The sequence below is a fragment of the Schistocerca cancellata genome, chromosome 5, assembly GCF_023864275.1.
Source record: "Schistocerca cancellata isolate TAMUIC-IGC-003103 chromosome 5, iqSchCanc2.1, whole genome shotgun sequence".
NCBI lineage: Eukaryota > Metazoa > Arthropoda > Insecta > Orthoptera > Acrididae > Schistocerca > Schistocerca cancellata.
In genome coordinates, this window is record NC_064630.1 from 65,405,518 (window position 1) to 65,428,693 (window position 23,176).

General features: G+C 39.7%; 1 protein-coding gene across 1 annotated transcript in view; it reads left to right on the top strand.

The window, feature by feature from the left end:
- LOC126187669 (cactin) overlaps positions 1–22,392 on the top strand; it is a 180,483-nt gene extending 158,091 nt beyond the window's left edge. The window contains exons 10-12 of the mRNA XM_049928901.1: positions 8,126–8,280; positions 8,360–8,504; positions 21,525–22,392. Of these exons, the coding sequence (XP_049784858.1) occupies positions 8,126–8,280; positions 8,360–8,504; positions 21,525–21,713 (489 nt within the window). The 3' untranslated portion in view covers positions 21,714–22,392. The remainder of the gene's footprint in view (positions 1–8,125; positions 8,281–8,359; positions 8,505–21,524) is intronic.
- The last annotated feature ends 784 nt before the right edge of the window (positions 22,393–23,176 follow it).

Below are 23,176 nucleotides of genomic sequence, written 5' to 3' on the forward strand. Positions count from 1 at the left end.
ACAGCATCATCTGCAAACAGTCACATTATCTCCCAAATCATCTACATAGATCAGACACAGCACAGAGTCTATAACACTTCCTTGGGGAACACCAGATATCACTTCTGTCTGACTTAATGCTGTTGTAACTTGGACACGCACCACAACGAAGAATGTTAGTGCAACTTTATTAGACTGTAGCATGTATGCCAATCACCATAACATACAGCTGAACATAATGAGATAAGGCAAATGTATGTAAGCAGTAGTAACATGATAAATGAGTGTGGGCATAGTGTGGCAGCGATTAAATAGGCACTTGCTCGTGGTGGGCTCTGTTGGAAGTTCACAGTACTGCTCTTTTGCAGTGCGCTTTCGTGGATGACACACTGTTAATGTGTGCGGCTTTCAAGTGTACATGCATTACTTCATTCCTATTTCCTTGAGGAATAGCTTGGGTTCGCGAGATGTCCATGGCGTCTTCCTCCACAAGGCTCAGACTGAGATGACGTGTGGATACTGGCACATATGGTCGGAAGTACTTGGGGTGCAGACAACATTGCAGTCCGCCTTCTTGTGTCAACTCATATAGTAGGATGTGTATGTTGGCATGAGATTCATGTCCACATCCGGCCAATCCGGCCAGGGCCTGGTGCTGCTGGTGCCTCACAGTTGGCTGCTGAGGCAGAGAAGATGGCTCCGGTGTGGATAGCGGCTGCGTTGGAACTGGTAGCAATATTTGAGAAGCTGTACAAAGTTCATCCACCAGTGACAGGGGACCCCTCATATGTCATGGCAGGAATCCTGCCACATCAAGTGACGCAGACTGGTGTGGCAATGTTGGCGTCCCGACCAGGGCTATCCGGTTGTCCACCCACAGGCAGAACTGGTCATAATGGTGTGCACAGAGGCCCCCCTCCGTATGAACATCGCACAAACGGTAGCCGCGTCATTGGGAGATGACAGCGGGAATCCGTGTTGGGCGGTGACCGAGCCTGCATGCCCAGGCAGTTGCCCCGGATCGGAATCAGGTTGATGGCTGCAAGGGTTGGTGTCCCTGGCTGGGCTGCAGGAGCATCCAGAGTTGACGCCTGTGGAGCAGTTCAGCAGGGCTGTTGTCGCCGAAGTGTGTGAACCGATAGGAATGCAGAAATTGATCCAAGGCAGTGTTGGACAGGGATCGAGTCATATACTTTTTCATTTGCATTTTGAATGTTCTAACCACCCTTTCACCCTCTGGGGGTGGAAGGACAGGGAGAAAATGTGGTGAATCCCGCGGGCATTGCAGGAGGAGGAAAACTCCTGTGACACAGACCAAGGACTGTTATCGGAGACAGACGTTGCCGGAAGTCCTATGATGGGAAAAATTTTTGACAGAGCTAACACGGTGGCAGAGGGCGAAGGTGATGGGCAACGAACAACATATGGGAACCGAGAGAATGCATCAGTTATTATTAGGCAATATGCAGTAAGGAAAGGGCCAGAAAAATCGATATGGAGATGGTCCAAGGCTTGCGAAGGTTGCAACCACCGAGACAACATTGCCCAGGGGGGTACCTTGCTGTGATGTCCATTGAGAACATACTGTAACCAAATGAGTAAAGTCGCCATTCAGAGCAAGCCAAAAACCATGGTGATGGGCCAACATCTGGGTGTGTGACGCCCCGCAGTGACCAGCATGCAGCAGTTGCAGGATCTCCAAACAGAGAGCCAAGGGAGCCATTGTGCGAGGAGCCGAATAGTCTGTATCGAGGAGTAGAACACCATCAGTGACAGAGAAATCATGCCAAAACACACAGTAGTTATGGAGGGGGTCAGATGCCTGTGATGTAAGCACCTGAGGCCAACAGTGTTGTACGCAATGTATCATTTTCCTTAAATATGGATCGGTAGCACTAGCCCACGTAGCCCGAGTGCTAGTGATTGGAAAACCATCGAGTGTTTGTTGAGCGCATTCATCAATGTGGAAACAGAGTAACTCCTTCCGATCAAAAACTGGGTCCAGACCAGCTGGAATACAGGAAAGTATGTCAGCAGTCACATATTCAGCCTTGGGGCGGAAGCGAATCTTTTTGTTGTACTGAGAGAGGAACAGTGCCCAAGTGTAAGGCGATGTGCTGCTTTGTCTGGGAACAACACTGAGAGGTTAAACAGCGAAACTAACAGCTTGTGATCCATGATGAGATGGAATTTTACACCATACAGGAAAACATGAAACTTCTTAAACAATGGCGAGAGCTTCTCAATTTGTGCATATCCAGTCTGAACTGAATGAAGCGTCTTTGATGCGTATGCAATAGGCCGCTCGGAGTCGTCAGAATATTTATGAGTTAACATCATCCCCAGCCCATCATGGGATGCATTGTTGCTAACACTAAATGTTCATCCGGTTGGTAGGTTATGAGGCAAGGTGCAGATTGGAACACAGTTTTCAGTTTGGAAAACGCTGTTTCACACACCTGCAACCAATGGAAATATGTCCTCATATGCAGCAAGGCACGTAACGGTTGTGCAACTGATGCTGCCTCTGGCAAAAACTGATGATAATAAACAATCTTACCGATAAATCCTGGAGTTCTTTGATCGACATAGGACACAGAAGAGCCACAATGACAGAGACATTCTGACAAAAGTGTTTGATACCAGCACTAGAGACCTGGAACCCAAGACAAACAATAGAAGGCTGAAAGATGTGGCACTTTTCCAAATTGCATTTCAACTTGACTGCCTGTAACACTGAAAAGAGTGTACATAAGTTGTTGAGGTGCTCAGCAGTGGAGGAGCTGGAGGCCACACCATCATCAAGATAGTTGGCACAGCCAGGCAAAGACCTCATGTGTTGTTCGAGGAACCGTTGAAAGATTGCTGGGGTGCTGGCTATGCCAGATGGTAACCACAAGTAATGGTACAAACCAAAAGGAGTGTTAACAACCAAGAGCTATGGAGAGTCAGCATCAATGGGAAACTGCAAATAGGCATTGGAGAGGTTGATCTTGGAAAAATACTGACCACCAGCGAGCTTAGCAAAAAGTTTGTCAGGGTACAGGAAGGGATATGTGTCAATGATAGACTGAGCATTGACAGAAACTTTGAAACCGCTGCACAGGTGTAACCATCCTGATGGCTTCTTGACAATGACTAAGGGGGTAGCCCATTTGCTGGATGGATGACCCCAGAGGCTGTGAGGCGGTCAAGCTCTGCCTTGACTTGGTCACGGAGTGCTATCGGCACGGGGCGAGCCCGAAGGAAATTAGGTCTAGGTGAAAGTTTCACGGTGATGTGGCTTTGAAATTATTGGTACAACCCAAGCTCGCAGAAAACAGGGCAAAATTCAGAGCATAAAGAGTTGAATTGTGGATAAGGCACTTGATCAGAGATGAGAGTAAGTTCATCGGAAATAGTAAACGCAAAAAGATTTAAGGCATCCAAACCAAACAAATTTTCAGTTCGTGCATTGTTTACTACCAGAAATGTGAGTGGATGAACCACAGGTTTACATGCGACTGGGACCTAGAAATTAATATTGGAATGCTATGCTGATTCTAGGTGACTGATGTGACACTGGCAGTAAAGAGGTAGAACCCAAGTCCTTGTATGTTTGCAAACTGAGTAATGACACAGCAGCACCAGTGTCGACTTGCATGTGTAAAACCTTCTGATAAATCTTGACATCAGTAAAAAGCTTATTGGGTGCAGCGAAGATTGCCAATACACAGTTGACATCCAAGTCAGTGTCTGCAGTAGGCTCTTGGAATTTTGCGTTGCAAACAGGAGCAATGTGGCCCATTTTATTCCACTGGTGGCAAACAGCCCACTGCTTAGGACAGACTGGCCTATCATGAGTGACATAACAGACAAGAGGGAAGCGTGAAGTGTTTGCATTGTTGTTCATCACAGGGCTCCCTGTGCTGGTGCTGCTGCAGCTGTGGCTGCTGCAGTGAGTTGGGCCGGCCATCATGATGTTTTGCTCATGCGCAGACCATTGCCACCGTATCATCCCTCTGTGAACTATCAGACAAATGGCGGGAAGGGGGGGGGGGGGGAGGAGGGAGGTAAGCGGGTGGAACTCCTGCAACCTCACACCGCTATTCAATTTGAGTACCTGCAGCCCTCAAAACCTCAAACAATTGTGCAGTGGTCAAAATGTCAGAGAGGAAGGGGTTTTCACATTGAAGGGCCCACTCACGATTGGGGGCCAACCGAATGATTGCATCATGAATCATTTGGTTGGCATATGACTTCTTATGTACTGACTTTTATATATGTATGTGACTTTTGAATTGGGTTTGGGTGTTAGTAACAAATTTCATAAGAGAGTATATATACTGAGAAGCTACTGTGAATATCCCTAGATCCTTAAATAAATGTCTGCAGGATGATCTTGGGTGGACTCCAGCTATTATTCTCAAAAGTGTGTAATCAGAATAATAGCTGGAGTCCACCCAAGATCATCCTGCAGACATTTATTTAAGGATCTAGGGATATTCACAGTAGCTTCTCAGTATATATACTCTCTTATGAAATTTGTTATTAACAACCAAACCCAATTCAAAAGTAATAACAGTGTGCATAACTACAATACTAGGAGAAAGGATGATCTTCACTATTCAAGATTAAATCTAACTTTGGCACAGAAAGGGGTGAATTATACTGCCACTAAAGTCTTTGGTCACTTACCAAATAGTATAAAAAGTCTGACAGATAACCAACAAGTATTTAAGAAGAAATTAAAAGAATTTCTGAATGACAACTCCTTCTACTCCATAGAGGAACTTGGAGGAACTTGATTCACATTATTGTTCAATATGTGTCACCCCCCCCCCCCTCCCCCCAAAAAAAAAATAAAAAATAAAAATAAAAAAAATTCTTTAATATCAATGCCATCTCTTGTGCTGGTTGAGAAATTTTACCTTACCCTTACCCTTACCCTTACCCTTACCCTTACCCTTACCCTTACACTTACACTGAGCATAGCAGCAGACATAGATCTCCCACACCTTCTCTCTCCAGTCAGTCCACATCTCCCAAAGTCCCACCTTCTGGCCACAGAGGAGCATTCCCCTCATGGCTCAGTACCACCCAGGACAGGAGCAACTAAATCACATTCTCCACCAAAGTTTCGACAGCCTCTCATCTCTCATAGTGCACTCAAATGAGGAAGATATTACTGACTCTCCTTCCTACCCCTCCCACTGTGGCATTCTGAAGCCCACTGTACCTGCACAATATCCTCGTCCAGCCCTACACAACTCCTGCTGCCAACATCTTGCCTGTGGCTCATTTCCCTGTAATAGACCTACCGTATTTACTCGAATCTAAGCTGCACTTTTTTACCACCTGTGAGAAGAGATTGTTCCTTATAGGAACTTTTATGAATTGTGAATCGCATGCAGTATTCTCTTCACCATAAGAATAATACGAATATAAACATTTTTCCTTGTATTCTTTCGTGTTTGCTGCTAACTCATTTAAATCCTGTCCGCCTAATAAAGTACGAAACTAGAGTGAGACAACAGCAAACGTGGAAGAATATATGTATCATGTCATGTTTAAATTTGTATTATTCTTATGGCTAATAGTGGTACAGTCAGAAATGAATCACAGCAATTGACTAGATTTTTAAATCTAAGATGACTCTAATTTCAGTGCAGAATGTAATGTACTAAAGAGGCGTCTGCAAAGATTTTCAAACGGAGAAAAATTTTCGCTAAACTCTCATTCAGAACGTCTTCTATCATACGCTGTCTATTATTTGGTTCTTGTTGATCATTATCAAAGAAAGCAGCAGTGTAAGTAACAACAAATAGCAGTCTCTTGCCATTGTTTCGCTAATGAGACGATTCCTCAATGTGACAAACAATGCATGACACAGTATAGTAATGCATTTTCAGCTTAGAGTGACGTAAACACCTATAACAAAGAGAACGGCACTTATCAGATCAAAGAAAAATAAACAATCAATTCAAACCAGATGAAGTACGCGAAAAAGGAAGAGTACCCATATAAATATGGATGGAGCACCTGACGCATAACAATGGCTACCTGGTAAAGCTTAACTGCTAAGCTTACGACTCGAACCAAACTACTGTAGCTGTATCGTCATTGAGTCGACCTAAATTGTGTCTCATATTACAATGGATCAACTTTGTTTCGATTTGGAGGTGCGGCCTAAAACTTTTCTCTCCCCTTGAATTTTGAGTCTCAAATTTCAGGTGTGGCTTAGATTCACGAATTTTTTTTTTTTTTTTTTTTTTCCTTCATTTCGAGTCTCATTTTTCAGGTGCGGCTTAGATTCGAGTAAATACGGTAGATGCAAGACCTGTCCCATACATCTTCCCACCATCACCTATCCCATCAAAGGCAGGGCTATATGTGAAACCAGTCATGTGACTTACAAGCTAAGCTGCAACCACTGTACTACATTCTATGTGGGCACGACAGCCAGTGCATGAATGGCCACCAGAAAACTGTGTCCAAGAAAAGCTGGACCACGCAGCTGCTGAGCACACTGATCGATGCATTGTTCTTCATTTTAATGACTGCTTCACAGCCTATGTGATCTGGATCCTTCCTACCAACACCAGCTTTTCTGATTTGCATAGATGGGAACTCTCGCTGCAATATATCCTACGCTCCTGTGACCCTCATGGCCTCAACCTTCATTATTAATTGTCCTTCATCCACCTATCTCCTTCCCTGTTCCCATTGCAGCACTAAATAGCCCTTTATTTGAGCAATGCACTTGCTGTCCTTTTACTTCTCTTTCCTTACCCCCCCCCCCTCCTCCCCCCCACCTTCCATCTGTCCTACCAACTGCATCTAGCTGCCCTACTCTCACTCCAACTAATCCCCATCTGCTCCCACACACAGCACTTTACCACAGCCAATCCCTACCATGCTATCCCCCCCCCCCCCCCCCCCCAAAGCCCCAGGCTCCTCTTACACAACCACCCAGACAGCTTATACTATCACGTGTAGCTACTCGCTGTTTGGTCTCAGCAGCCAGAGACAGTGGTCATGTGTGTGAGTTGCATTTGTGTGTGTGTGTGTGTGTGTGTAGAGTGTGTGTGTGTGTGTGTGTGTGTGTGTGTGTGTGTGTCAGAAGAAGGCCTCTTAGCCGAAAGCTTAGTTGTTTGACAGTCTTTTGTTTTATCTATCTGCGACTCAGTATCTCCATTATATGGTGAGTAGCAGTCTATCATTTTCATAATATTGTCAATTTTAGTTGCTTTCTATCTGAAATTACTTAAATTATCTGTAATAAATATTGCTTCCTGATTTAATTAATACAGTCAGTTTTTAGGTCATTTATGTAGTTTTAATGAACAAAAGTGTTGAGTGTTATCTGTTTGGTTATCTCTGGTATAAAGTACTTGGAAAATTGTGATAAAATGGATTTATACCTTACACACACTGTAACTCCTTGTGTCATGAATATGCAAACAAATTCAGTTACAGTTAAAGACGTTCTGAATAAAGAAATTAACATATTGTACAATTTCCCATTTGTAACTACAGACATATATAAGCACATAAAGGGCCTACGTGTAGTTGTATATAAATTGGAAGCACGTGTTTGTTTTAAAAACGGAAGTATGTGTGTATGTTCTGCAACTCCTCCTAAACCACTACATCAATTTCAACCAAACTTGGAATGCATACCACATATTGCCTGAAAAGAAGTACTATAGGGGTAAGCACCACCTCTAAGTAGGGTGAGGGTAGCAGTGGAAGAGAGGGGGAGGTAGACATGGACAGAGAGAGGGAGGAGGGGACGGACAAAGATGGGGGGAGGAGGAGACAGCAAGAGAGAGACATGGGAACAGGGGATGTGTGCGGCGCACACACACAAGTACAGGGCCGAAGCTGTGGGTAAAAAGCTAGTTCAGTATAAAACCTTTACCCTTTCGTGTAAAATCCATGTGGAATACTGTTGAAGTTTAGTCATAGTTTCATGAGTGGATTCTTTTCCCTGTGTGGCTGGTCCCGGCGGAGGTTCGAGTCCTCCCTCGGGCATGGGTGTGTGTGTTTGTCCTTAGGATAATTTAGGTTAAGTAGTGTGTAAGCTTAGGGACTGATGACCTTAGCAGTTAAGTCCCATAAGATTTACACACATTTGAACATTTTTTTGATTCTTTTCCCTTAGAATGTTATAACAGCAGAGGAGCAGGCACTGCAGCGGGAAGCGAGGAAAGGAATGACAGCAGATGAAGCCGAGTTCTCTGTGGAAAGTGCATTGGACAGTCAGGTCTACTTATGGTCTGACAAGTATCGACCAAGAAAACCCAGATACTTCAACAGGTAAATGTGAATACTTCACTCCTTGTCATGTCGACAGTGGTACGTTACAGTACATGTGACAAAACTGTTATATTTTCAGGGTTCACACTGGATTTGAGTGGAATAAATACAATCAGACACATTATGATATGGATAATCCTCCTCCAAAGATAGTTCAAGGATACAAATTCAACATTTTCTATCCAGATCTGATAGACAAAAGTACAACACCTGAATATTTTTTGGTGAGTATTTATCCAGTATTTATAAGGGTAAATAAGCCTAGGTGTATACAGATGTATGTTTTGCACAATTTTGGATTACATTTGGTAAATAGGGCTCATTGATGGTAGCCTCTTTCTTTCTCACTATTCTACGTTTTTGAAATCCTGAGCTTAACATATTTTTTTAGGAACTCTAATGATAAATGTAAAAACTATATTTTATTTCAACGCAGTGTTACTACGTTCTTGGCATAAAGGATAATAGCGCACAAGATATTGCCAACATGCCGTGTAGAAGAGTGTATCCTGTTGATGTCATCACAGAAATTAATAGTCAGTTTATGAAAGGCAGGCACATTTTGTTGGGCATGTAGAAGTAGAGCAGACAGACAAAAAAAATGGAAGCTTCAGGCAATTTCAGATTTTGAAGGATAGAGACACAAACAAATCTATGAAACAACCATAGCCATTTGCATGGCATCTTCAAAGCCCAATCTTTTCGTGGCCCACCTAGATGACTCATTACCATCAAAAACCCGTATGTTTGCCTCAGACATGTTAGTGATATCATTATGATGAGGGCATGAAGCTGAAAGACACTTTCTCATTCCTTCACAATTTTTACATTTACTTTTTTTCACTTGGTTCTTATCTGCTCAGTGACCCACCATACTAAATGATATTTTCCACCTTACTAACCATGAAAAGACACTATTCACATTAAGCCACTCAACCACCATGGACACCACTATTTTGGTAGCTACCATCACTTCCACATCAGTAACTTTTCATGGAGTTGGCCACATACCTGATATCCATAGGAATTTCAGCTATTATTTATTTATTCCAATGCAAGGCAATTTCCTTATAGCTGTAAATTTTATTTTATTTTTTATGTTTATCCTAAATATGCACATTCATTTTCAAATAGTCTCTTCCTCAGGTACCTGTTAGGTGTGCTTCATGAAAATAAGACAATATTAACCTGAAAATGATAGGAAATACATGAAATAAGAAAAACAGTTACAGTACTTACAGCATTCGATTTGTGGAGCATGCCAACAGCTCCATAAAGGTGAGACAATGTTGTCTTGCAGTCAATTGTATATACATGAGATAAACATAAAAATAAAAAAGGACAGCTGTAAAGAAACTGACTGTCATTTCAGTAGACACTAGTAAGTTTCCCCAATAAAATCTAGCAAATCACAGTTGGTGCATCTGCTGTGATAAAATTTCTTCTCCCAATGCACTTTTGACCTAAAAATTTACATAGAACGTGCTATCCTACAGACCTTGCTCTCAAATATTCAGCATTGTATTAGTTTAACCAGTATATTCGTTTGTCTACCACTTTTTCAAAAGAATAAAAAGCTGTTTCATATATACATTTTTGCAAAGAAGTTATTTCATAAGATAAAAATCTGGTTGCCACATAGTTGATTGACACATTTCGACTTTGAATATTGCGCATGTACAGTACTGTGTGTTATGCAGCACAGGGGCAAAGAGTAAAGGATAAAATGCCATTTCATATTCCTGTAGCAACGGGGTGTTGGGGTGTACAATGTGGTGCTTTCGTTCATCATTATTATGATATTAAGTCTGTGACAGAAGTGCAGTTTATTTTATATATCAATTTCATGTTGTTTGATATGGTTGGTAACATCTTGGAAGATATTGCCTTGTGTGAAGAAGTTTGAAGACAATGGTAGTGTGTTCAGAATGAAGCATAGAGCTCCAAGAGTGGTGCACAAAAAATTGGGGAGAGTAAGGGAGGCTTATGAATGTAGTCCACAGTGCTCAGTGTGCCAGCAGTCTGACATTAGAGGTGAGTTGAAGAAGTTTATACTGAATGCTGCAGGATATTATCAATTTCATTCTTACAAATTGCAAATCACTCAGAAATTTAACCATAGAGCCAATGAAGCATCAGCTATTTTCTGCACTGCCATGATCAATTTGTGGAGTGAAAACCGTGATATATTTTTGAATAATTTGTTCATCAAAGCCTGTTTCCATCTTCAGGGCTTCCTCAACACATGTAACACATACTATTGGTCTCCAGTGAATCCTGAAGAGCTGCATGAAAAGCCATTACACTCTCCCAAACTGGCAGTTTGGTGTGGATTCAGTGTTTTAGGGATTATGGGCCCTTATTTTTCTGAGAATGAAGGTGGAAAGCCATTGACAGTTAATTCAGAAAGTCGTGTGACTATGTTGAAAAACACTGACGGCATCCTACAAAAGAACATGGATGACAACTTCTGGAAGCATCTACAACAGTCACTTGGTTTAAATGGAGACCGCCCGTCTTTCTGACACAGCTTTCATAAAATGAGCTTGTAAGCTTTGGATAATAAATATGTTTCACAGTATATATAGTCCATTTCACTTTGTCTTTCGTATTTCCTTTTCACAATCTGTGGACAGTTTGTCAGCTGGTTCAACACCACACTATATTCAAATCGTGTGCTTCACCATTCATTCGTTTCTTTTCCACCAGTCACTGCACACATTAGATATTTTATACACACACTATCAGCAGATGACATCAGGACCTCACAATGGTGTTTGGTTTTCATTTTGTGTACCATAGCTTCCATTTTCTTACCTGAAAAATGGAGTCAGTAACTTTTCATAATGAGTGAGATGTTGTGCTTGGAAATCAGATAAGATGTTAGTCTGATCCACTGTGGAGCTTTGTGTAAGATTTTTCAGATGAAGAAACACGAAAGTTTCTTCTGTTTAATTTTTTTTACCAAACCCCTACCCTGTGTTACCTGAATAATTCTTCACTGTATGAAATGTACGAGGACTGTTCAAAAAATTCCAGAATATTTGTAATTTCACGCCAATGGTGTGTTGGAGAGAAATGCGTTTTGCATCCCTGTTCACACCTGTGTTTAATGTATAACTGTCAGAAGTTTCATTGTTGTATGTGTCTTAGTTATTGTTCAGTGCAGCATTGAGTAGAACGTTGTGTCCCACAGTTTGCAAATTTCGAGATGGCATAGTTAGATGCGCAACAAGTCTGCATTGAATTTTGTGTTAAACTTGAGAAAACCTTTACAGAGGCACTCCAAATGATGCAGGAAGGGATGATGAGTGCTTAAGCCATAATCAGTGTTATGGATGGTTTACACACTTTAAAAAAGGCTGGACAGAAGTTAAAGAAGACCCTCATTCAAGATGTCCTTCAACATATACCGGCGATGCTCACATCAGGAGCTTCAGTGAAATTGTGCGTGCCAATTGAAGACTGACTGACTGATTGAGAGATTGTGGAAGAATGTAACTTTTCAGTTGCATCATTTCAGGAAATTCTAACACCGCATCTGTTGCCAACAAGTTCACCCCACGGCTCATCAGTCAAGACCAGAAAGGTCTTTGCCTCACAATCTCTGAAGACCGTTTGGATCGCACATATGAGAATGAGATGTTCCTTAAGAGAATCCTAACTGGTCGTGAGACATGGGTCTATGGTTAAGATCTTGAGACCAAGGTCCAATCTTCATAATGGTTCGGGAAGGTTCTCCGAGGGGGTGGGGAGAACGGGGGGTGGGGGGGGGGGGGGGTGAGCTCGTCAGGTCTGATCAATTGTCAAACCCATGCTGATAGTTTCATTTGACTTTGAGGGATTATTCCATGATGAATTCATCGACAGGCACAAACTGTTAATCAGTGGTACTATCGGGATGTGTAGTGGTGCATGCAAAAAAATGTGAGAAGGAAACTGCCTGAAATGTGGTGAGACAATTCATGGTTCTTGCCTCTTGATAACACACCCGCACATTCATTCCTGTTGGTGTGTGACTATTGCACTGTACTGCCTCACCCTCCATACTCTCCAGACCTGGCCACTGCGGACTTTTTTTTTTTTATTTCCAAAGTTGAAAACCCCATTTAAGGGATGAAGATGTGCAACGATATACAAGATAAGAGAAAATTCACAGCCGGTGCTCTGTGCATTCCAGCAAGAGGCCTGCCAAGAGTGCTTCTGAAAGTGGAAACAGCATTGGGGGCAATGTATCACTCATGGAAGAGGGTATTTTGAAGAAGAATAAATACAATAAGCAAAAGTAAGCATAGAAAAGTTTTGTGGACAAAGTTCTGGCATTCTTGAACAGACCTCAAATTGCTGACAGGTACTTATTAACTACCTTTTTAAATAAGTTTGTTCTAGTCATCTCTTTGGGTAGTTTATCATACAATTTTATACTTTGGTAGAAAATACATCTTTGAATTGCATGTTTATTCTTTCTTGGTAAATATAATGGAAACTATAATTGCTGATTGAATAATTAAAAAAATTAATTGGAAAGAATAATTGAAAGAAATTGGAAGGTACACATCTCGTGGTTGAGTTTTAATTGGCACTAATATCAACAGACCTTCAGTGTCAATATATTTAAGATCAACATTCATTATTTAAATCTACATACTTCTTCTCATTATCTCCATCATGCATAGAACTGGTTATGACAGTGCTGTTACAGTATCACCCCTCTGCTGCTCACACAAATTCCTCTTGTCAGTTTCAATCCTCTTGATGCAGGATTTGCCAGCCGTGGTGGCCGAGTGGTTCTAGGCACTTCAGTCCGGAACCGCGCGACTGCTTCGGTCCGAATCCTGCCTCGGGCATGGATGTGTGTGATGCCCTTAGGTTAGTTACGTTTAAGTAGTTCAAAGTTCTAGGGGTCTGATGATCTCAGATGTTAAGTCCCATAGTGCTCAGAGCCATTTGAACCATTTGATGCAAGATTCTTAGTGCGGGCAATATGATGAACAGGGGCTAAAATCTCCAATATTTTGAACAGACCTTTATAAGGAGCCAAGTTACTGTTTTTGGTTATGATTGTTATAGCCCTCTTCTGTAATTTGTACATTCTGTTTGCAGTCACATCACTTAAAGAAACAATGAATATTGACCCATAGAAATTTTGTGTTTGTAGTACAATCTATAAAGGTGCAATCTACATTTAGTGTAACTGTCATTTTCAAAATTGAATTTCATAGCATTGTTTTTGAACTTTCTCGAGGGTTTCATTTGCTTTCTCCACAAGGAGTTTTATTGTTTTTTCAGTCACTATAATGTCACAGTCATCAGTAAAAAGAAGTTTATCCCATGACTAATTCTGTTCACAGTCATGTATGTATTGCAAGAACAGTATCATTATTAGCATGCTACCCTGAGTAAGTCATAATTTAACCGAGTTTGTATCTGATATGTGTTTCACTAAAATTTAGCTTTCTTTCAGTTTTGTGTTATCTGTACTATTTTACCCTTTCTGCAATGTATGATCAGAACTAGTTGTTTGCTACACATCTTATTCCAAATGATTCTAGGTTATTTAGTGGATTATTATAGCCTACAGAATCAAAAGATATAGGAAAATGCCTGTTTTACTCTCATTCTGGTCAAGAGCATCACAACCACTTTTGTAAATTTAAAAATTATTTCTCGGTCTTACTATTTTTCATGGAATTTTACTACTTAAGGACTCTAATACTTGCTGGTATCTGCTTGCTTTTGTGAAACATTGTTGCTGATGTGGATACTTGTGGAAATGTCTTTCATATTCAATTTTAATAATGTAGAGAACAGACTTTCACATTTAAATTGGCTTCTCTATAGATTTCACTACATCTTTGGTTTTGTAGTTGTGTTGGAAAATTTTGCATTTTGGAAGTTGGTAAAAGAACTTTGCAGGCCAGCATTTCAGTTATTTCTTTCCATACACGATTTTACTGTTATTATTTGGCAGAAATAATCTCAGTCCAACTAGTTTTACATCTGCATCACATTTTTCCCTGTCTATTTTCGTCACCACATGGTCAGTTACCTTTGTTGTCATTGTATTTACTTTTGTTGTACTGTTGACTAACAGGGACATGCTGAAAATCTGGAGTATCTGTATGAAGGTGCAACTTATTTTGTCTGTGATGTTTTTGTTTATGTTTCCAAGCAAAATTATTCACTCTACTGCTAGGTGATTATTCACAGACAAAATGATTAATTTTTTATTTATATCAAGTAATGTTAATTCCATAGTTGATTTTCCGCTGAAACTAACTATACTAAGATCATGTCTTGATTTAAATTGTGTTCCTTTTCTGACATAAGTGCATGATCCTCCAACTTTTAAAGAAGTGTACAGTAAGAGTCAATCCTTTCATATAATAATAATAATAATAATAATAATAATAATAATAATAATAATATATACCGTAAATGAAAACACATTTGAATCAAACAAATTCAGGATATTTAAAGGAAAACCTGGAAAAATTGTAATGAAGAAATGCCCTCAGCTTGGCACAGCTTTTGCTGTAAACACAAAAATTCTGAACTCTGTCGAACATTTTTGGTCAACATCATCGAGAACATCTTTCCTCACTTTTCGATGTGCAAATAAAAAATACACATTAATCAATGTTCACGCTCCCACAAATGACAAAAATAATGCTAAAAATAGGGAAGAAACAGATGAATTCTGGGAAAACCTTAAGGATCATATATCAGAAATCCCAGAAAACAATGCAAAAATACTTCTAGGAGATTTTAACGCTCAGATTGGAAAAGAAAAGAAATTCCGCGATATTGTCGGCAACTTTCCCGCACACAAACGAACCTACAAAAATGGAGAAAGGTTAATTATGCTCTGTAAGCAGTTTAAACTCAAGTGAATGTCAACACGTTTTAAACATCTTCCCAGAAAACAAAAAACCTGGGTATCTCTGATAAAGAGTATCGGAGAATTTCAAATAGATCACGTTGCCATCTCCTCCAAATGTGAAAAAGAAATATTGAACACACGTGTCCGAAAATCTCTAAACCTCGACTCCGATCACTATCTCACGAAAATAAAAACTAAACTGATCCCACAAAACAAACAGAAAAGCAGAAACAGTGAATATAAAAACAGAAATAATATAAATTTTGATCTTACAACCCTGAGAAATTACAACCTTAAGTCCAACTCTAACCTCAAGGATTTTCAGAAAAAACTAAAGACATTCTCCCCTTCACAAAACCTCCAAGAATTTCAGAACAACTTGATTGAGGCAACAGAAACAACCTTTCCAAAAAAGAGCAAACCGAGACACCTGTGGTGGGACAGCAACTGTAATGAAGTTCTGCATGAAAGACTTAAAGCCTGGAAAAAGTGGAACTCACATAAAACTGAAAACAACTTTGATGAATTTAAGCAAGCCAGAAAGAATGCCTCAAAAACTATTCGCAACACCAAGAGACAATATGAAAAACAACAACTGGACTCAATCGAAGAGAATTTCAAGAAATGCAACACGGCAGCTTGGTACAAAACATTCAACCAGAAACTCCGAGGATACCAGTCCCCTTGCCTAAACCTTATGAGAAATAATAAGACTCTCGCCACCAACAATACTGAAAACTGTGAAATCCTGGCTGAATATTTTGAGACACTCCTAAACTGCCAAACACCCATCCAGACTCTCAGTTTTACGCAACCAGAAACGTTACCAACACATTCAACACCTCCGAAACGAGAGGAAATCACGAACATAATCAAAAATCTCAAAAACAGGAAAGCATGTGGAGAAGACACAATTACAGCAGAAATGCTCAAGCTTGGGGGAGAAACATCAGTAGAAGCACTACACAAAGAACTTGAACAAGTATGGGAAACCAAGAAAATCCCAAGTCACTGGAAAACTGCCCTAATTCACCCTTTGTTTAAAAAAGGTGACAAAAGGGATGTTAACAACTATCGTGGAATATCGCTTTTCCCAGTGCCATACAAAATTCTATCAAAAGCCCTGCTCAATTGTGTATCACCAATTATAGAGGGAAAACTTGGAGAATATCCAGCTGGCTTCAGACCAGGAAGATCCTGCGCCGAACAAATTTTTAACCTCAAAACAACAATGAACTATTTATCTACAAGGAGCAAGAAATATTTCATAACATTCATTGATTTCAAAACAGCTTATGACTCAATCGATAGGGACACACTCATCAAAACACTTCGAGAATATGAAATAGATGAAACGACAATCACCATAATCAAAGAAACATTAACAAATACAACATCAAAAGTAAAATTCCAAGGTGAAATTTCACGGCATTTCGAGGTCAAAACCGACGTCTGACAAGGAGATGCGCTGTCCCCGGTACTCTTCAACTGTGTTCTGGATAAAGTCACAGCAGAATGGAGAAAACTCACGCAAAAACATGGAGTTGAGAAAGTCCAAATTGGAGGGAAGTGCTACAAAGCCATTGAAACCAACTGTTTTGCCTTCGCTGACGATCTCGCCTGTTTAGCTAACACACAAAAAGACACAATAAAACAAATAGAATTACTTAAAGAAACTGCTGGCAAAGCAGGCTTGCAAATTTCTTTTGAAAAGACAGAAATCATTACAAATATCAAAAATCCACCAAAGAAAATAATTACGAAATACGGGAAAATACAGGTATCTAAACATTTTAAATATCTTGGTGAACTAATTCAGCCTGTGGCAAAAGGTCATCCAGCCTGCAGGGCTAGAATACAAAAACTAGAGACAGCAACTCACTACTGCAGACAAATGTATTCAAAAAAATGTATATCCAAAAACATTAAACTCAGACACTACCAGACTGTCATTAGACCGCAGATACTATATGCATCTGAAACACTGGCAAATTTTACATACGCAGAACAGATAGAAAATCGTGAAAGAAGAATTGTGAGGACAATTCTTGGACACAGGAAAATAACAGATGATCAAGGCAAGCCTGTATACAGACTAAAAAGCAACAAAGAAGTGTATACGAAGTGCAGCAAAATTACAGACAAAATTAGAAAAAGAAGATGCTCCTTTTATGCTCACATCATGAGGATGAACCCGAATAGGCTTACAAAACAAATATTTTTGTACATCGCAAATCTAAAAAATAAAAATTTATGGTTTATCAACACAGAAAGAGATCTAAAAGAAATGGACATAGATCAGGAAACAATATTTAACAGAAACCTTTTTAGAAAAAAACTGAATTCATTCACGGGTTTTGGTGTGAAAATTGAGAAGACTTGTGGAACTAAATGGTCTGAAGAGAGAAAAGCCGCCTTCAGCGCAAGAATGAAAGAAGTGTGGACTGAGAGAAAGAAGACTTCCCAGAAGCGCAAGAAATAACTGTTTTCACGGTCTTTAACGGCCAAATTTGTATAATAATAATATACCGTAATTGGATAGATAAAAGATCTTCTCACCAAGTGGTGGCAGGAGAACATATATATAAAAATGGTTTTACTTGTGCAAGCTTTCATAACCAGTGGCTGCTCCTACCAGCAGAAGGGTTGAAGGGGAAGGAAGAGGGATGAAGGGAAGGGAACTGGAGAGGTTCAGAAAAAGGACAGAGTTTGGAAAAGTCATCCAGAAACCCCAAGTCAGGGGAGACTTACCAGACGTGATGAGAAGATGAGTCTTCCTTTCTCATTCTATTCGCTAAGTCTCCCCTGACCCAGGGTTCTGTGTGACTTTTCTGAACTGTACCCCTTTTCTTAAACCTCTCCAGTTACGTTTCCTTTACGCCTCTTGCTTCCCCTTCAACCTTTCTGCCAAAAGGAGGAGCCACTGGCTCCAAAAACTTGCATAAGTAAAACCTTTTTTATACATGTTCTTCTGCCGGCACTGGGATAGTAGATTTTTTGTCTATCTAGTTACATTATATTGTCGAAAATCGATTATTTTCATTATAATACTATATACTGGATTTTTGTGTGTCTACACTACTTTTGTCTGACATTCTGTTGTGCAGTTCAAAAATTTTAGCTCAGCTTTAAATTGTTGTACATTATTTTTATTGGTTACATGTTTTGAAGATAATTGTTAAGTCTGTGAAATGGCCAATGTTACTTGCTCCTGTATTTTTTTTGTTTTTGTTAATGATGTCTAGTAAGAGTGCCTTTGTTTATCAGAATCTGTGTGGTGTGACTGCTTGCTGTAGAAGTTAAAATGATGGAGGTATTTCTTATGCAGGTGAATCTGATCAGATTTATCCTAAAGAAAAGACTACTTGTCCTACCCATGACAGCAGATATTTTACTATGTGTGGCCAGAGACGTGCCCCAATATTTCCACAAATTGGCTATATCACTCTTCCCTTACCAGTCCTGCTTAGGTGCAGGCCATGCCTTGAGAAACACCATCTATTGGTATTCCTGACTGGTACCAGGGAAATATGCATGAAGTCCGCTGTCATCAGTGCCATTTCAGACTCTGTATTAACCCACCTCGTAGCTCCACAGGGGCATGGCCAGTCACAGCGATGGGAACTCAGCAAAAAGCATATTGTTGCTGTGAATCATGGAGACTGTATTGTTGAGGTCACTTTGTATATATTATGCCCCATAGCTGTCCAAACTATCCCCCCTCAGTGGCCCTCTTTTATAAAATCCTTAATCCTCTCTCAGTTGACTTAGTGCTGCATTTGGCTGTGGTACAGGCTCTAAACATTCCTATAACTGAATTTCTGTACCGTAAAACATTTTGCACACTTCTAGGCTCCCTGATTCCTGCATTTTTCTTTTTTTTGTGATGATATGGTGAAACTATCGAATCATATTCTCTTTCATTCAGTCTTTATGCCAACTGCCATTTCCCAACTATTGTCCTCCCTTAATCATGATCAGTTCTTCCCTTACTTTCACCAGTAGTGCACGAAGGGCATAGATTACTCTTTTTTGCTCTTCTGTCAATATAATACCACTTGCATACTCTGCAGGTCCAGGAGAGAGCCTCTTCAGTATCCTCCCTTTCTTCTAATATTTTAATACTCTAACTATACCAATACCAAACCACAAAGGATTTCCCTTCTCATTACACAATATTCTCTCAAAATTCAACAGCTGATCCACATCCTCCCGCACGGATTTTTGAGCATTTATTATGGCCTGAAATGTGAGACCTACTTCTTAAAATCACAAGCTGGTATTTCACAACTTGACCAACAAAAGGGCTGTCCTGGCACTCCGTTAAGTCAGTGTTCCGTGTGGACTATATCCATGTGAAAGACCAGTGTCATGCATCCTCACAGTGCAACTTATCCACTTATGTTTTGCATCTGGAAACATGAATGTACTTTTCTCTGATAGGGCCTGGTCACGTTCCTGGTGTTTTTGGATGAATTTTTTGTGCAGTTTGTCAAGTTAGTCTACAGTGCTGGATTTGTGTTGCCAAGAACTGCAACTGTAGGCACTGATTCACAGTGGCCCTGACATCTTTGTTGACTTTTCTTCCTGTGATGGTAGTGCAATTTTATTTGCCAGTTACACATGGTTAGTACTGAAAAGTGCATCCATTGGATCAGTACTCTGAACTGACTGTGCGTTTGTAACTGTTAGAGAATTTCTGACTGGGACAGTGAGCATGAAGTCAGTGACTCCTGTAGCTGAGTGGAGAACGAAATAATCCACACATCAGATCACCCCACACATGTCACAAATACTTCAGTTATCAGTGCAGCATATCTTGGAATTGATTGTTCAGTGGAAAAAATCTAACCCCCCCCACCCAAAAAAAAAAAAAAAATAAATAAATAAAAAATAAAAAAAAAATCCAGACAACATAACTACTGCCATCCAACAGGCACTGTTAGGAAATATGACAGTGAAGAACAATGTGTTATTGTAAAATATCACATTGTTTTGGGAAACAATACAGTAAAAACATAGTAAGTAGTGTTTCCACAAAAGTATTATGATAATGACGTGGTGTTTGCCCATTAAGAGCTCTGTTACTGCAAGTGTTAAAATGGGGAAATAATTAGGGTTTGTAAATATCCTAAATTTCCCCATAAACTACATATTTCAGCATAATATTGTGTCAGTATATATTTGTAAAATATTTTGAAAAAATTAAAAGAAATGAACCAAACTTTTCAACATAATAGCGTGAGTATATAACATTTAAAAAAGTATTTTGGAATAGTTCCCTCAAAACTGATTGGTGAGGTTGTTAAACTATGAGGGCACTAAGCTTGTGTATCTTGTATGCAGAGCAATACTATTACATGGAAGATACCAATATTCAGTTCATTACCGTTCCAAGCCGCCTGTTTTGCTAAAGTTCAAATCCTGCCTATTTGTTACTTTATGGCATTTCCACAGTTTATGCATTATAGTACAGTTTTTGCTTGCCTTTTATTGACAATTATTCCATGAAAAAATAAAATTTGGTTCAGACCAAGACTTGTCCTAAAATATCCGAGCAAGCCTCTAGGGCCATCTCAAATTTTCATTTTCTCTGATGTTTCCTCTTATTGACTTCTGAACGTTACAACCAGAGTTTTCCTGCAGAGTATGTGGGAATAGCATTACTGGGGGAAAGGATATGAGAGAGAACAATTTCTTATCCATACACAGATGGTGTACCTTTGACTGTAGTTTTTAAATGTCAATCTTTTAGTAGCCAGAATTGTTAGATTACTGCATTGGTTTGGAAATTCATTTAAAAAAATTAGCTGGTATGTGCATTCAGTGGTAGTTGAGCATATTGAACACACACTGTTGTAGAACTAAAGGCATCAGAATTATGAAAGCTTAGTCCCTAGTTGGCTCAGTAAATCAGTTGTAGACTGAAATACTCGCCGATTTAGCAGAGACTGCTTTAGTACTGTGGGTACCTCTCCTTCCCCCCTCAACCTTCCTTCCCTCCCTGTCCCCCCCAATATCTCTCTCTCTCTCTCTCTCTCTCTCTCTCTCTCTCTCTCTCTCTCTCTCTCTCTCCCCCTCCCGCCCCTCCCCCCTCGCCCTCCTTCTCCCACTCTCCCTCTCCCTCCTTCCCTCCCATCTCTCTCCAACTGTGCTTCTCCCCTTCACCTATCTTACCCTTTTTTCACTCTCTCTCTACACTCTGTCTATCTTCCTCTAGGAACTGAGCAATGTTTGTTTCCTTGTATAGAAGCCTTACACCTTTTTCCCTCTTTTTCTCTCAGTTTATTTGTTTACCATGATAGAATAGTTCTTTACATTCTTCTTTTCATGTCAGCAGATACACTTTCTTTTGTTTCAGACACCTTGCAGTGACAACAGAGATTTTGCAATTTTACGCTTTCATGCTGGTCCACCATATGAAGATATTGCATTTAAAATTGTCAATCGTGAATGGGAATATTCCTACAAGCGTGGATTCCGTTGTCAGTTCCATAACAACATTTTTCAGTTGTGGTTTCATTTCAAACGCTATCGATACAGGCGATAGCATCACACTGTATATAACAACTGTCTTTGTACAAAGACTGTCATTGATGTTTTGCTGGAATTATTTTGTTACCAGGATATAGTATCGCGCATATCGTATTATGCCTTTGTATTAGTTGTTAACACAAAATTTCTAAATTAGTCCTGCAAATTGCTACATGTGACTGTATTGTGTGTGTGTGTGTGTGTGTGTGTGTGACACCTTTTACATTCCTGTGTGAATATTCTGTTGCCATACGAGACATTGGAAGATATTACCTTTCTTCTGTGACATGTCATTCTTAATTTTCGGTAAGATGATTGTCGTGTTGTGGAGATAAAACTCATTCACATTATTTACAATGTAGTCTCACAGCAGTACATTGGCCGTATTACTAATGTCTCCAGGCAAACTGGAGAGTATAAACTGTACATTGAGCTGTTGTTGTGGCTAGACATGTTACTGTATATATTTAAGACAATGGGCATCTTATCTAGCCATTGAGTAAATCATGTTTATAATTTCTGTAAAAAGAATTGTTGTGTGATACAAAATGAGTGTAACTGTGACAATGTGAATGAAGCAGATATCTGATAAGTAGTGTACTTTGTGAGAATTGCCTTCTAATAAAAGGAATAAAGAAAAAACAGTAGACACATAAATTAAAACAATATGAGTTCTCCATGTTACTAGTGTATTTTACATCTTGAAGTTGGTTGTTGCCTTATTAACAGTTACTGTTTCATTAGTTGCTATTTGGGAAACATAATTTATCACATTAAAAGGTATTCATAACTCTGCAAGTACAGTTACTTTAACATTTTCCAGCTATTAGACCAAGATACGTAAGTAAATATAAATTTTTTAAATGTTTTTGTATACATTACAATGAAGCTGACTTCATAATCATGCACTACCTGACAAACAGTAAGGGTCACACGTAAGGTGCTATAATACATCAGAAAACATGATATCCTCAGCAAGTCACAGTTTGGATTCCAGAAGAATTGTACTATTGAGAATGCTACTTCCATGTTCACTCACCAAATTTACATACATGAAATAATAAAATAGCAGTTAAATTAAAGTTTTATGTGATTGATGGTATAGGTAACCAGTGGATAATGTCACATCTCGTCAAAATAATGCAGTTCAGAGACATTATTCCGACTGGGGAGAAATAATGCATGACGTTCCCCAAGGCTCTGTCTAAGGTCCACTATCGTTTCTCACATATGTAAACAATCTTCTGTCTAATATACAACAAGCAAAATTAGTTCTTTTTGCAGATGGCTGTAGTACTGTAAACAATCCAACCATACCTACAGAAACAGAAGAAATAGTAAACAGTGTTGGAAGTATCATAGACTGGTTTTCTATAAATGGTCGCCCACAATTTTAAAAAGACACAACATATTCTGTCTTGCACTGTGGATACTACACCAATGATACGTGTAACACATGGGGTGGAAATAATAAATAGA